This window comes from Oryza glaberrima, chromosome 6 (genome assembly GCF_000147395.1).
Source record: "Oryza glaberrima chromosome 6, OglaRS2, whole genome shotgun sequence".
NCBI lineage: Eukaryota > Viridiplantae > Streptophyta > Magnoliopsida > Poales > Poaceae > Oryza > Oryza glaberrima.
Window position 1 is genome coordinate 24,918,343 of NC_068331.1, and position 15,583 is coordinate 24,933,925.

The window sequence follows — 15,583 nt, forward strand, 5'->3', positions numbered from 1 at the left end:
AACGCCTGAAAACTCAAGTGCCAAACATATCATTTCTTTTCTTTTCATGTAGTAGACAGGCAACAACCTCGCAGTACAACACAACCAGCTTCTTATCATCTTGTGCTGCCTTACCAATAAATGCAAATACATCAAAGAATCTGTCAATCTAGTCCAAGCTCCCAAAAACAAAAACCTTCAAGAAATGCTCCTGCACCTCTAAAGGTAAACAAAATGTATCTGAGCTTTGCTCAAGTAGTACCTCTAAATTGTTCTGTATCTGACCATGCTAATACAGTCTGTATGACTGCCATGGCAATGCACTAACCCTACTAAATTGTTCATCATGATAGATCATGCAGACTTGCTCCTCAGGCTGTATACATTTCCAATTACTCCAATAATGCTAACAACCATGGCCAAACCAAGCATCACAATTGACAGGAGCCTCTCACCCTTACCTAAAGACTTGCCTTCCTTGTCCAATCTCAATGCAATAAGGGCCGGGAAAATGAACCCCAGTGCCAACCCCGTCGTCGCACCGGTGAACTTGAAGGCCACCCAGATGTTTGGTATCATCGTCGAGCCAAGATAGATGAGTGCCAAGAGCACCACTGTCAAGGTGAGCATCTTTTTCCTGCTATGGGGCGCTAACTCGCCAAAGATCAACGAGTCCACCGTCTGCCTAAGCGAGAAGTGGACAACCGGGAAGACGAGAACCAGATGGATGACATACCCAATCCTGACAATGAAGTTAAGGATTGAGCTGAATCTGATCCCGAGATCCTTGTCAAAGTTGGTGAGCACATCAGATTCAGTGTCTTCGCCGAACAAGAGGTACCCTGAGACCGCAGTCAGTGCATATACCACAACACATAGCACAGTGGTGATCCTCCCAATCTTGTACATGTTGTGAGGTGTCTTCTCCTTGAGCTCATTGTAGATTGGCTGAACATTGAAATGGCAGATGTAGGCGTTCGTCATGATCGGTATCACGACGAGCAAATCCAGCATTGCTGCCCTCGAGCTAAAATCCGGCCCCATCCTCGGCATACTGATCTTACCCTCAACAACCTTCACCAGCGCAATGATGCATGACACAACCACAAACATGACAGCAAGCGCGACCGATGCAGCAGACGACAAGCTCAACGAATCGATCTTCTCGAGCGCGCACAACGGGGAGAGAAAGATCACAAGAACCACCAAGATCAGCAGCCTCCGGTTATCCCACTCGCCATGCCCGATCAACTGATCCATGACACCAATGTGCTTCAGTGACCCTGACATCACATCTCCGATGATGATGAGGTACACGATGAGCACGCCGGCATTGTTGATGATGACGCACATCTGCGCCACGATGCTCGCCGGACGGCCGAGCGCCTTGTGCACCACCTCGCCGTAGGACAGCGCGCGGCAGTACACGGCGAACCTCACGAGCAGCTCAATGGTGACCTCGGAGAGGATCCCCATGACCAGGATGGAGACGAGGCCGACGGCGACGCCGAGAACCTTCATGGTGGCCGGGAGGGCCATAATGCCGGCGCCGATGATGGAGGTGGCGAGGTTGAACACCGCGGCGGGCACGCCGGAGCCCTCGGGTGGCCCGGCGGGGCCGTCGCCGATGAGCGGCAGGTCGTCGTTCTCGCCGCCGCCGCCGCCGGCGGCATCGCCGTCGACGTCTTCCCCGTCGACCAGGAACGAATCTTGCTTGGAGATCTTGGCGTGGCCGTTGTAGCCGACGCCATTGGCGACCTCGGATGTGCGCTGGTTGGATTGGAGCTCGATGGAGGTCAATGGGAGGGACGAGTAATTCGTGTTCATCTTTCTTCTTGGCGCATCAAAGATTGGATCAATCAATCAACAACAAACACGACGAGAAATTCCTCGTCGAATGGACAAAACTGAGCCAAGAAATGGAAAAAAAAATGTATAACCAATCTACAGCTCCAAGAACACAATCTTGCCCCAAAAAACGGAACAAAATTCGACTGCAAACTACATCAGCTGATCAGCCGGTGAGATCTCAGAGGGGCTTGGCACACATTGGTGGCATCTACCGCACAAGAAACTCAAATTTTCTTGGGCCAGATTTGGTTGGAGATCGAAACAGAAACAAGAACTGAAATTCGTCCTCCCTCCGAACAAAAATTGGAGGAAAGAGAGGGAGGCGTGTACCTAAGGATTGGGACGAGAGTTGAGAGATTTGAGGCGTTGAAACTGTGGAGAGATCTGGGGTTCTATCTCTCTCTTTATTTTATTTTTTTTTCGATTATTTTTTTTCTTCTCCCTCCTCTCTCTCTCTCTCTGTTCTTCCTTCTCTCTCATAAAAGTATCCGATAAACTAAAGAGGATAGTCAATTTACGTTAATTCCGAGTACGGTTAGATCCACCAACCCAGCGATTCAATGTACCCACTAGATTAGCCAATGACATGTGGGCCCATAGGATCGTGGGGTCCACGCAATCAGTGGTTGTGGGTATGTACTTGAGTAACATTTGGGGATCTGCAACTCGCGCGGTCCGGCCACATGGGAGGCGTGGATACATCCCTTCGATCTGATTGGCCAGCGGTTGCTGGTGGGTCCCACTCAGTGGCTAGTACTGCCTACCGCGTGGCCCACCTGTCTGTCAGCGTGGAATATTCACTACTAGCCCTGAACTGCACGTCCTCAAATTTAGATGGATTTTATATATATCACACAAAATAATTTTATTATTTCCTCCATCCCAAAATATAACAATTAATATAAAATGGGACACATCAGGCTCGTTCAGTTCTGATTAAGATGCAAGTTTTAGCTCGGTTTTTGTTAGCATGATTTTCAAAATGCTAAGTACTTTAGTACATTTAATGTGAAAATTTGCTTTAGAATATCATATAAAACTATTTTTAATTTAAAATAATTAAAACTCAATTAATCATGTGCTAATGATTTTTATGTTGGTACTTAATCTTCATCTACATTACAACGAATCTATATGGGTTGTTATATTTTAGGGTAGATGGAGTAATTCAATTTAGGATAATTGGATCATGCCATTTTGGTAAGCATAGGCAATTTCGCCACTTGTACAACTCTTAACCAAATCCTGTGTTGACTAATGGTGTTCACCGAAGATCTTATCGATGTTTGGTTTGACTAGAAAATGTATAGTAGGCCAAGTCAATTCATTGAACCATTCTACAGTTGACTAAAGTACAGATCGAAGTTTCTTGGAGAATAGTTTGTTTAGTTCTGTATGCTTTCTAATGGCATTTTGAAGTCCTCTTATCACCTTTATTTTGCAAATTGTACTATTCTCAAATAACATAATCGCAAAAGCAAATTTGCTCTTTATCATAGCATTGAAATTGGAGTACATGCTTTTTGGCTTAGTGTGACAACTTAACATTAAAGCAAATCCCTTGACTTAGTATGAACATCTTACATTAAGCAAATCCCCTGTCTTGTGTTGCCGACTTGCCGTCATCTGCACTCAAGAAAAAAGGGAACACCTTTGCTCTCAATGCACATGATATTTCTTCACTTCAGAGCAATACCATAATCTCGCAATGAAACGATGTTTGCACATGCACTTTTCCGCATCACAAGATTTTCTTCTATAAACATATATCAAGAAAATGTTACTGTCTACAGTTTGACACTGAAATTTAGTACTTCGTTTGCACTAGTACAGAAGCACTCATCGCCCGTAATGTTCCTCATGATCAATGTTAGTCTGATGATCTCAAACCTGCTTCACATGAATGGATAATATGCTCCGCGAACAACCTATACCATTGTTAGCATTGCCAAATTGCCGTTGCACCCGGAAGATGATTTTCTTCACTGTCTGATGCTATAACAATGATGCATAATCAAGTAGCATAAGCTGCATAATTATGTAATCCATCTGGATCTGGGATGATGATCTGAGCTTCTTTTGGAAGAGATTCATCATCCACAGTGGCTTCAGCTTCAGCTAGCAACTCGTTGCAGTGAATGGAGAGGGTACGTTTTTCTTGCTGAAATAGCCTGCAAGCAGAACAGGAAAATGAGCTCAAAACATGAAATGGCGTAAAGACAATTGAGAGAAAAGAATATTGAAACTTACGGATTCTTGCAAAGCATTGGGCTTTGAACTGTTAAAACATATTTGCAGGAAGAGATCTCCTTAATTGAACTAATCACTACAGTGGGTTCTGAACATACAAATCTAACCTGTAGAAAGAAAGTAGCAAGTGCAGTCAAACATACAACTTAATATGACATAGAAACAAAACGTTTTTTTTTTTCATACCTCTGTTTCCCGGGGCATATCAGTGAGATCGCAGACAGTCCCATTTGTGTACAGGTGGACATGATACCTGAAACATGAAGAAAAGAGATTCATTCAAGTGGGTTTAGCTTACAGATATAATTTGCTTTATATATCCTTATATTCGTATATTACCTCTTAGAGGTGTCTATCAGGTTATCATCTTCATCAGCAGAGTCAGATGTTTGATTTTCATAGTAAGCATCAGTTGCATCAGCATCATATTCACCCAGAACATATTCTTGAATAACCTGCAAACAACACAAACTTTACGTGGCAATTCAAGTGCTCTAGAAGCTGTCGGCTGCATAATGTAGTGTGTAACTGTGGCCAGAACTTGTCTCTCCTGTAAAAACTAGCAACTCTTGGATTGACGCATCTCAGATATTTTTTAGATAGTGCATAAAGAGGATAAAATACAATGACTGAACTGAGCAAAGAAAATAAACAGGATGGGGCAGCTTACCTTCTCGCCCTCTACGTGGACTTGTCGGATTTTCCCGTAGTAGCAAAATTCATAAGACCACCAACCTTCATGCTGTGTCAAAATAGTAATAGCAATAATCAGTTTTTGTTCAGTCAATATAAAATCAGGCAGTGGAACACATGCAGTGCTACTGACCGCATAAAGAAAGAGTTCTATCTCACCCTGTAGAAGCACTGATCCTTGAGAATTTCCAGCAATTCATCTGGATCCTTTGGCTTAACTCTCCGTTCACTTTCTATGATAACATTGGTTGCGTTTTGTGGGATTATCGACTTCATGGTTTTTGTTTCCTCAACAGGTAGGAAGCATGTATAATGTTTCCCCACGTGGCTAGTCATTGGTACAGATTCCTGGCCATTCTCCTGCATAGTACACCATAGAAGTCTTTGATTGTGATAACAGGAAGTGTTCTTGGAATAAAGTAAAGAGCGACAATTGCTGAAAATAACTGAAATTTTTGATGAGAATGGAATGAAAAACACATTGTTTACAACAAACATAATCAACATTGCTTAGATCGGAATCGTTTATTTATCACAGCTAATCACTAAATCTCACTACAGTTTAGACAATGCCTTTATATTACCAACACCAATGCTAGTAGGCTACATTAGCAGGTATGAGGATTGTTCAGATCTTGCTAGCTTCGGTTCTAAAAGATGTACACATGATCACCGAGTGTGCAGAATTTGTGACAACTAAATAAAGCTGATTATTCCTGTAACTGTAAAACAGAGGAAAATTTAGCAAAGACTTACTGGATTAAATGGTGCATCGACAGGATGGAACTCAACATGGTACCTCGGCTCACGCGAATTCCGCCCAAACGGCGCACCTGACATCGGCAACAATTCAGTGCAATTCTGCTTTGTTTTTCCTCTTGCAGCAATTAGAGATCGAAAAGTAAGAAAATAAATAGATCATGGCCAAATGGAGTTAGGTCCAGCAAATCATCAGTTATTAGCAATTTCAGATCACACAAGCACACAAAGAACAGCCTTCAACTACAGAATTCTAGATCTAGGCAGTAAATGAACATGGCCACCGTGAAGTAAGCAGCAGGCAATCATAATCGAACAAAATGAATAATGAAATCGACAAGTATTCCATCAATATACGCCGAGAAATCGCATCGAGCAAGTGGTGAATTTGGATCGAGAATGACATGAAGAGAGGGACAGTCCATGGGGGGCGCACGACGGATCTTGATTTCTTGCCGAGACTCCGACGCGATTACCTGAACTGGTGAAGATCTGATCGGCGGCGTCGGTCAGAGCCGCAGCCGCCGCCGCCACGACGAAGAGCACCACGCGCGCCCCGCCGGTGAGCCCCATCGTCGGCGACGGCGCAGGGTTCTCTCGACTTCTCTCTTCAGCGTTCGCGTGTTGTTGGTGGTGGCGTTTTTCAGTCTTAGACCTCGAAGACGTATTCTCTGTTTCCGCCTTCTCACCCGTATACACGCCGTATAGAAAAGCCGTTTTCCCTACAGGGAAGCGCTACACGATGGAAGCCCAACTTAATTAACGCGGATGGATTAGTTCGATGAAAAAAACGGTAATTAGCGCGCAAACTAACCACCCCGCCCGCGCCGCGCTAATTCTGCCCGTGGCGGAATGCGACGGTTTTGTTGTTCGGGCGACGCGACGCGACGCGCCACGCCGCGCGCGCGCGCCACCGGCCGCAACGCCGCGCGTCCTCATCCATCCGTGGCGCCAAGCGGGCTGGCGGGCGGGCGCGGCGCCGCGTGCGACAGCCGATGGCCGCGGGCGCGCGCGCGCGGGCGGAGGGAGCGCCTATATGTTTAGTGCGGCGCCCGCTTCTGTCACCGCCATTGCAGACGCTCGGAGAGGCTCAGAGCAGCAGCGAGGAAAGGTTTTGCGCGAGATAGGAGGAGGAGGAGGAGGAGGAGGAGCTTGATCGCTTGCCAGTTCGCCATGGAGGTCGAGCGCGTGGCGGCGGCGGCGGGTGGTGTTCACGGCTTGCAGCGCGCGCCCGGTGCGATGGGTGGCGGGACGTCGTCGCTGCTCTCCGCGGCGGTGCAGGAGATGCTGATGGTGCAGAAGAGCAATAAGGCCATCAAGAAGCCGCCGCGGGCGACGCCGCGCCTCCCGCCCGTCACCGGCGAGCGCCGCGGCGGAAGCGGCAGAAGCGTGGACAGGGGGGAGGCCACGGCGCCAGCGCCGAAGCGCGCGGCGCGGGCGTGGCAGCCGCCGGCGAAGAGGGTCGCCAGGAGCATGCTGAGGCGGGGCGCGCCACCGTCGCCGGAGGAGAAGAGGAAGGTCCTGACCTGCTGCTGCGCGCGCCTCCCGCCGGGGCTACGCTGCGCGCTGCACCAGTGCGCTCCCGGCCAATCGTGGATGCGGTCGCATTGCGGCGGCGGCGCCATTGCCGCCACCAGCGAGGCCGTGGCGCCCCGGGCGTGCGGGCGCGGCGGGTGGCTGTTCAGCGAGTACGCCCGGTGGCGCAGGAGCGTGTGGATGCCGAGCCGGTTCTACCTGGAGCGCGTCGACGGGCAACCCCGTCCGCCGCCCGGCGAGCTCGACGCCGGCCGCCGGCCGCCGGCCGCCGGCGAGCTAACCGCGCGTAGATGTGTAGGAATGTAGCAATTGTTCTTAGCTTCGTAGCAATCTGATGCAAATATATATCAAATACAGTATGTGAAATGGTGCATGGATGAAATGAAACACCGTGCACTGCTCCTATTGTATTTGCAACAAAAAGAACAAAATAAGTTGAAAATAGTTATAGTACATTCGCAGCTATATTTGTTATTTTTTTACAATTTGTAGAAGTTGAATTTAGTCTTACATATTTGTGGAGTGATATATTTCATATTAATCTATCTTACCATTTTTGTCAAATTTTTTTATAACTATTTAGGTGGCATAAATGAAACGAGGGATATCCCCTCGAGGGATGAAATCACTTTCCCATGTACAATGTGTCTTGGTTATGGATATCACATACCTAATAAGTAGTCGACTAAACTCGGCAGGGCCTATCACTTACCATATCTTATACGGAAACAAACCTCGTATATAGAAGGAGTTCCGAATAAGGAATGACGAGTAGAGTTCTATATGAAAACGACAAGGACTACTTAGATCGTATCCATATTTATCTACTTAGTTCTACTTGGACAAAGGGGCTGGGTATAAATACAAGTCCCCCTAGGAGGAAAGGGGACACGCCACAAAGCCACAAGCCAATACAAACCAATACGCTGTCAGATCTCGACACCAGAGATTAGCCTAGACAAACCCAATCCGGTGCCTACAGAAGCCGGCAAGAGGGATCTAGCGCCATCTCTGATCTCACCGAGTACGGATTCGAGGAGGAAGACTACCCTGTTATCGTCTACGAGTTGGTTATCTAGCCGCCAGGTTGACGATAGTTAGATAGGTTATCCCAAATATTGTACTTGTGTGATTCAGATGAATAAGAGCAACGCCGGCTCCGGCCAACAGGATGTAGGGCTATTACCTGTAAGATAAGGGGCTCGAACCTGTATAAAAATCCATGTCTCCATCTCTTTTACCTCAATCACATATACCCTGGTACCAACGATCCCAATACCATCCAAATACCCTAGTTGCGGTACCACCCGTCGACACAATTTGTACTGCTCTGTCGGTCCACCAATCCGCCGTCGTGTCCACAGAGGTTGTGGGGGAGCATGAGGAGGGGCTAGCTCTGTGACTCTACTCCCAGGACTTCTTGCCGAAGGAGCAGGGACAACACCATAGCTATAGGTCCCTCGTGCTGGCCCGCCTCCAACGTGACTCGGCGTGCGCCGTGGTGATGTCGGCCCGCATGGCGATAGCGGCGGACGGGGTGACCACGTTCAACCTGATGCCGGCAAACGTCATGGTATTCGAGGCATTGGCGACCAGGCAGTGGAGATACCGGGTGACGATAGAGTTGTATGTATTGATGTTGTACAACAATGGTTGATGACCCTATCCATGATTCGTAGCAACGCGGTAGGCAGTTTGATCCGATTGGATTTTCGACGACAATTGATAGTTTGGAGTAGTCAAATTGGACCCTCTACTAGCCAATACCCTATCTGTCCCAATAAATAGACTAATCCTACCTACGAACCTGGACAACTAGGAATTCGTTTTTTTTAGAGGACGGAGTAGTATATGTTAAGTTTGATGACAATTATTGTTTAGACTGACAACTTTCACTCCCTCATTTTCCATGCGCACACTTTTCAAACTATTAAATTATGTGTTTTAGTAAAACTTTTATATAGGAAAGTTATTTTTAAAAAATATATATTAATCTATTTTAAAGTTTTTTAGCTTGTACTTAATTAGGCATGCGCTAATCCGCCACTCATTTTTGCGTGAAGGGATGAAGGGTTTTCAACCTCTATCATCGATCACTCAATTAAAATAGCAGCCCGTATGGCGGGCTTGTGGCCTAAAATGTTAGGGGCCATAAGGAGATTAGCTCTTCGATCTTGTGGGCTCTAACATGTGATGATTTAATCGAGAGATGAGAAGATTGCAAGATTGAGAAATTACGCAAAACGAGGTGGGTCATTAGCGTATGATTAATTTAGTATTAATTATTTTAAATTTTGAAAATAGATTCATATGATTTTTTAAAAGCAACTTTCCTATATAATTTTTTTTCAAAACACACACCGTTTAGTAGTTCGGGAAACATACTCGTGGAAAACAAAACAAACTTTCTTTCCTTCTTCCACTGCCGAAGAGAGCCTAGTCACGAAAAAAGTTTACAAGCATTGGATTGTTTTTCGTTTTTCATATCATCTAATTAGTCATGTAAAAAATTGATAAAATAGATCAATATGTGGTGATAATTGTATCATTCTACGAATATTTACGTTTAAATTCTGCCCACCTGTATCATAAGCAACGTGTGGTACATGAAAAACAAGGTTAGATTGAAGGCTGACTCGGCACAAACACTCTACACAATAATAATATCCTCTTCGTATCTAAATATTTAGCACCGTTGACTTTCTTAAACATGTTAGACAGTTTGTCTTATTAAAAAAATTTAAATAATTATTAGTTCCTTTCCTATAATTTGATTCATTGCTAAATATACTTTTATGTATACATATAGTTTTATATATTTCACAAAAGTTTTTTATTAAGACGAAATGGCGTTAAATATTTATGGACGGTTGGAGTAATATATATTATTTATCATCAGTAATCAGTTAAGTATCATACTTTGGGGCACTTGAGATCTCAAAGCTAAGCCACCTTTCATCGCGCTTGACGCATTTCCTCTGAACCCAATCCCAGCTGCGCGGCCGCAGTCCAGGCAGGAGCCCACGTAGGATGCCTTTCATCAGCTTGTCGCAGTCTTCTACCGACAGAGACTTGCTCTCCTCGTCCCACAGCCTCGGCAGCCGGCCGGCGGCGAGCTCCACCGCGACGTCCGAGAGGCGGCCGACGCTCTCCACGCGCACCTCGTCGGCGAAGCAGCAGCGCCACTCGAACACGCGCAGCCTGGGCGCGCGCACGCGGACGCACGAGTAGCGGGTGAAGAGGGCGCGGAACCGCGGCTTCAGGTGGTAGGCGGCGGGGTCGGACGTCGCCATGGGCTCGGTGGCGCAGCGACACGAGACGCGGAGCTCCGCCAGCTCGTCGGCGAGCACGGCGATCCCGGCCTTGGTGGCGGCGCTCATCACGGCGACGTCGGTGACGATGAGGCGCCTCAGCCGCGGCATGGCGGCGGACGTGATGTCGATGCCGCCGCCGGCCGGAAGCGTGCACTTGACAATGTGCAGCTCCTCCAGCGCCGGGAAGACGACGCCGCCGCCGGAGAGGAACGACTCCGGGCGTAGCACCGCCAGGCCGTTCAGCGCGAGCCACCGGAGGGAGGCGACGCCGGGGCCGTGCAGGCGGGGCGGCCGCACCGCGTACCAGTACAGCCGCAGCTGCAGCTCGGCGGTCGCCGGCGGCAGCTCGAGCGACCACTCGCCGGCGTCCTCGTCGGGGAGCCCCCTCGCGCACTGCACGCCCAGCTCCAGCCTCGTCGCGTTGGCCAGCGCGACGAACTCCTCCGCGTACCTGCACTCGAACGGGACGTCCTTCCGGTAACCGATGTGAAGCGTTTTCACGGTGTCGCCGCCGCAGCAGCAGCGCCATGCTCTGCACGCGCGGTTTGCTCGACTCGCCAAGAGGCGCGAGAAGCCCCTGCACGGACATGCTGAACCGAACGTTGTGGAGCCGGGTGTGGAGATGCTGCCACCGCCGTGAAACCGCGGCGGCTCGCACGGCGTCGGCGTAGGGGCACATGGACAGGATGTGCACGAGGATGTCATCGGGGAGCTTGCTGATCAGGTCCTCTTTGGGTTTCTGTTCCGCGGGTAGGGCGTTACTGCGCTGATCTGCTTGCCGTCGTTGTGATGGCTTCGACACGTCTCCTCTCTTTATGTTCTGCCTCTTTTTTCCAGCCATGATGAGATGGCAGCAGCAGACAAATTATAGAAGGTACAATAGCAGGCTATTAGCCAGCTGTAAACATATTTTAATGAGATAAAAGATGAGAGAGAAGAGCAGCAGACTACAGATCTGTAGCCAGCTGCAGCACGGACTCCAAGACATAATGTATATATGATAGGTGAGACCATATATTAGTAGTATAGTAAGCAACTATTGTATGAATTAGCTATTAGATTGACTATAGATAAATTGGAGAATAGTGGGCTATACTATTAAACTTGCTCTTAAGATCAACGATTGGTGTGACTTGGTTGGGTACACGTACCAATGAGACTGCACGATTGTATTTATTGGCTGGACAGATGTGTTCCCAATTCCGACTCGGACTCAAAATTCAACTCGTCAGGTACTGGAATATGAACATCCAAAGCTCCCAAACCCATATATACTCTCTATCAATTTTCTCCAAACCAAACTGGACTCGGAGATCAATAGATCATGTCTTGACTGCCGGTGGATACGATGCTAGTACGGACCATCGACGGCCAGCACAGGCGCCCGCGGCGGGGTCATGGGATGCATGATACGTTTCGTTGTTAGATAGATGACGTTTTTATCACACATTTGACGTTCGTATTATTAAAAAAATTTATGTAATTATAAAGTTTTGGAAAAAGATAAATAATTAAATATGTAGTTAAAAGTTAATGATATCATCTTTTTAAAAACGGAGGGAGTACGAGTGAGCCAGAAGAAAGCCACGTTGACCCAAGTTGTTACACGCATGTCATCATGGAAAGACTCTCGCTCCCGCACCTCACTCCGATTATTATTCTCTCTCCAAATCCAAGCTCAGTTCGATAGAGCTGAGGACAAATATGTTGATTAACTAAATAACAATTATTATATTTTTAAAAAAAATATTTGGTTTTTTAATAAACACCTACATGTATTTTTTTAGAAAAAACGTATTGTTTAATAGTTCGAGAAGTATGCTCAGAATATAGCAAAATCAGAACTCACTTCCCAACATAGTCTTATGCAAAACAAAATAGTAAGAAGAAAAATAGTATTTCAGTCCACTCTATAAATAAAACATCATACTCCGAGAGTTTTTTTAGAACCGGAAAAATAATGATTAGGAAAGGGAAAATGGAAATAGGACGATGTTTAGGATCGGATGAAATGAGTTACGAGTGACTTATCAAACAGTCCCAAAGAGGTCGGATACTGAATTTTCGCGTGTTACAATGATGCACGAACGTGATTCGAGTATTCGACAGGAGAGGTAGCTAGGCTGAATGCACACATTAGCCGCAGGTACAATTAGCCCCCTTATCGTTTGGGCATGTACGGATGATACGCCATACAAGCAAAATTGTAATAATTTGTGAGTAAAAGTTTTCTACGTATGTTCTTAGCGATTTAAAAACCAATGCTGAAAAATAAATTTCGATAAAAAAATCAACATCAACTTTAAAATTAAGTTTTAAAATTTAATTTTTAGTTAATGTTGATTTTATATAAGGCAAACGATGAGAGATAGCATGGTGCCATGTAATTAGCACGTATGATTAGATGTAGGTACGGTTACCGTAAAAAGTGAACAGAGTAAATTGCGTTATCAGTTCTTAAATTTATAACAGGGTTTTACCTAATTTACAAACTAGGCGTGCATCGAGTTTATTAAACTTGGTTTTCCACATCATCCGGTCTAAAGTATTGTTTGATCGTGATCTTACCTGCATGACATGTCACATAAATAATGACTGGCATATTTGTGATAAATAGTTAAGACTTTGTTCATTTTATTGCCACTTTAAACTCTATTAAATTTTAATGTTATTAAGTTTTGATAGGATAACCAATTAAACATAATGTTACCAAAATACCAATGCTATGGTACCCAAGTCGGGTAGTTTTGAAAGTTTTTTTTTTCATAAAGACTGCTACCAATTTTTGAAAGGCTTTGAACTAAATTTCTTGAACGGCTATCAAAAATCTGATAAGATCAAACTATTATTAAATTTTGCCAGCAAGCACTGAATCCCCCCCCTCCCCCGTGCCACGTTCCCGCCCCCCTCTTGAGCAACTACGCCGTCGCCGGCCACGCTTTCCTCCTGCCAATCTGCCCCAGTCCCGACTGCCCGCTCTCCCTCGCGCCCTTCCTGCTCCCGACCGACAGCACCCTCCCCGCTTCCTCTTCAGACTCGACTGCTTTGATGATCTTTTGTGAGTCCTTTGAGTTTTTATCTCTCCTCGAATTCCTGTCTTTTTCCTGCGGCCTAATCAAATGGCCGTTCCTATATTTTTCCTGTATTTTGCAATACTCTATTTTATACTTGTATTCCTATCAAAATGCTATGTTTTTCCTATTCCTATGTTTTTCCATTCCCGCGATGTAACTGTATTGTCTTTGTTATTAACATTTATGTTCATGTCTAAATTGTTCAAATATTCTGCCGAATTTCTATTGGAACTATATAACATATAAACTTGTTATTTCTAAGGCTTTTTCATCTTTAAGATTATATAGTTAATCTCCAGTATTTACGTGATTGTTGTTCTACGTTGAAGTTAACCAGGAGTACTAACAACAGGAGTTGCAAAATTTTACGGTACCTATAATAAAAGAGTAATTTTATCATTCTTGAGAAGATACCAGAGGTACCATATTGTATTGTCTAGTGTAAAATTTAGTACCTTTACATACTAGGTATTACCAAAAATTTTAAGTAGAATTTAGATACCTCAAATATTTTCTTAAGGACGGTAAAATTTCTCATAATAAAATTTATGGTCTCCTTAGTGGTTTTCAGTTTAACAGCTTTAAGCTGTAATTTGTTTCTATGTATTATTTGTGTATATTCTTCTTTGCGTCTGTGTAGGCTAGCTGTGGCGTTCAAGAAGGCACTTGGGTCTAGCAATTGCCAAACGGGCCATAGTACAAGGAGATGGACTGGATTGTTTTTTTTTCTTTTCCACTGGGCGATGCCGGCCGGAATTTATGAAGATTATGAGAAATTGGCACATATGAACAAACAACAAGCCTAATGTATTCAATACAGTAGACAACACCTATCAAATTTGCAAGATACCTGGCTCTACCTTTCATCCTTCGTTTTTGATCGTGTGGCTTCCAATTTCGACTGTCAATTGTCATATAGTCAGTTACTATGCAGGATAGTAGAATGGAGAACGTTTATTCAGTTATACTAGTATCTTGCTAATACCTGCCTTTTGTTTGAGGATTCTACCAGGTCAAATCTATAATCGAAGGGTGTGTTTAGTTCACACAAAAATTGAAAGTTTGATTGATATTGGAACGATGTGATGGAAAAGTTGAAAGTTTATGTGTGTAGGAAAGTTTTAATGTAATAGAAAAGTGGAAGTTTGAAGAAAAAGTTGAAAACTACACCAAACCGAAGTCGAGATGGAAGGATGGGCCTTTTCTGTCGGCCTTACCAGACGGCTGCGAAACGAGGGGAGTGTGATGGTAGTGGTTTATATGTGTACAGAAACCGAGAAACAAAGGCATGTGGAGTATCCCTCCGTCCTTAAAAAAAACTAATTTTTAGAGATGAATCTGGACAAGCATTTGTTTAGATTTATCTTTAGAAGTTATTTTTTTAGACGGAGTTTTTAGATCTGAAAGCATATGACAAACACCAAAAGAAAGGACAGATATCATTCATCATCCAGATAACATAGACAAATATCATTCATCATCCAGATAACATCGCTTTCCAGCCTCTCACAAATGCTCAGTGGAAGCACAAAAAATTATTCTCAATGACCACTTGTGATAGTCTATGATTTGCCCTGTCTTTAGCCTTGATATGCCATTTGAATGACATTTTCTGCACCAATGACAAAAAAGGAGATGAATTAGGAAAAATGCAAAAGAAATTGCACATTTGGGGAAACCATCCGCTGAATATGTACTTACCTCAGATGTACTTAAGGCACCTCGGCCTTCTTCAGCCTCTCGACGGTGAACTTGGCACTGGTGAGAATCAGCTCGTCATTGTCGCCGTAGCCCTCGAACCCATCCTCGGAGAAGTGCAACTCATGCTGATCCCCGTTGACCTGTCAACAGAGAAACATCAGTGAACAATGGATTTCATCAAAATTTCTGGAGCTTTTTTTTTTTAAGAAAATGAGATAAACCCGGCCTCTATGTCTAATCGGACGCACACAGCCAAACCAAAATTTCTGGAGCTAAAGTGCTGAACTTCACCTTGGTGGCAATCCAGTAGGGTGCCGGGCTGAAAGCGATAGGGATGTATCCATCGCAATGGATTAACATCACCATGTTCTTGGAATCAGGGGTGAGGGCTTTCCCCTTGCCGGGTATGAGGGAGACTGAGCCCAG

General features: G+C 45.2%; 2 protein-coding genes and 1 pseudogene across 2 annotated transcripts; all 3 read right to left on the reverse strand.

Moving 5' to 3' along the window:
• Positions 1-13: 13 nt before the first annotated feature.
• LOC127776262 (amino acid transporter AVT6E) lies at positions 14-2,324 on the reverse strand. The gene has a single exon (XM_052302627.1). It carries the CDS (start codon positions 1,804-1,806, stop codon positions 334-336), a length of 1,473 nt encoding a protein of 490 aa, XP_052158587.1. The 5' UTR covers positions 1,807-2,324; the 3' UTR covers positions 14-333.
• A 1,238-nt stretch (positions 2,325-3,562) lies between these two features.
• LOC127775475 (protein OS-9 homolog) lies at positions 3,563-6,181 on the reverse strand. The gene is made up of 8 exons (XM_052301721.1): positions 6,009-6,181; positions 5,530-5,606; positions 4,933-5,133; positions 4,751-4,822; positions 4,420-4,535; positions 4,267-4,333; positions 4,081-4,187; positions 3,563-4,001 (listed from the first exon to the last, which is right to left on the reverse strand). Exons 1-8 carry the CDS (start codon positions 6,103-6,105, stop codon positions 3,845-3,847), a joined length of 894 nt encoding a protein of 297 aa, XP_052157681.1. The 5' UTR covers positions 6,106-6,181; the 3' UTR covers positions 3,563-3,844.
• Positions 6,182-9,974: 3,793 nt separating this feature from the next.
• Positions 9,975-11,223, reverse strand: LOC127775644 (putative F-box/LRR-repeat protein At5g54820; annotated as a pseudogene).
• Between the last annotated feature and the right edge of the window lie 4,360 nt (positions 11,224-15,583).

Bases quoted from the DNA above. Each gene is read 5' to 3' on its own strand.
- LOC127775475 (XM_052301721.1), bottom strand. From the start codon at position 6,105: ATGGGGCTCACCGGCGGGGCGCGCGTGGTGCTCTTCGTCGTGGCGGCG. The intron at 4,536-4,750 runs GTAAGCTGCCCC...TGTTGTTTGCAG, and splicing joins TCCACGTAGAGGGCGAGAAG to GTTATTCAAGAATATGTTCT. The intron at 4,002-4,080 runs GTAAGTTTCAAT...TTCTGCTTGCAG, and splicing joins CCAATGCTTTGCAAGAATCC to GCTATTTCAGCAAGAAAAAC.
- LOC127776262 (XM_052302627.1), bottom strand. From the start codon at position 1,806: ATGAACACGAATTACTCGTCCCTCCCATTGACCTCCATCGAGCTCCAA.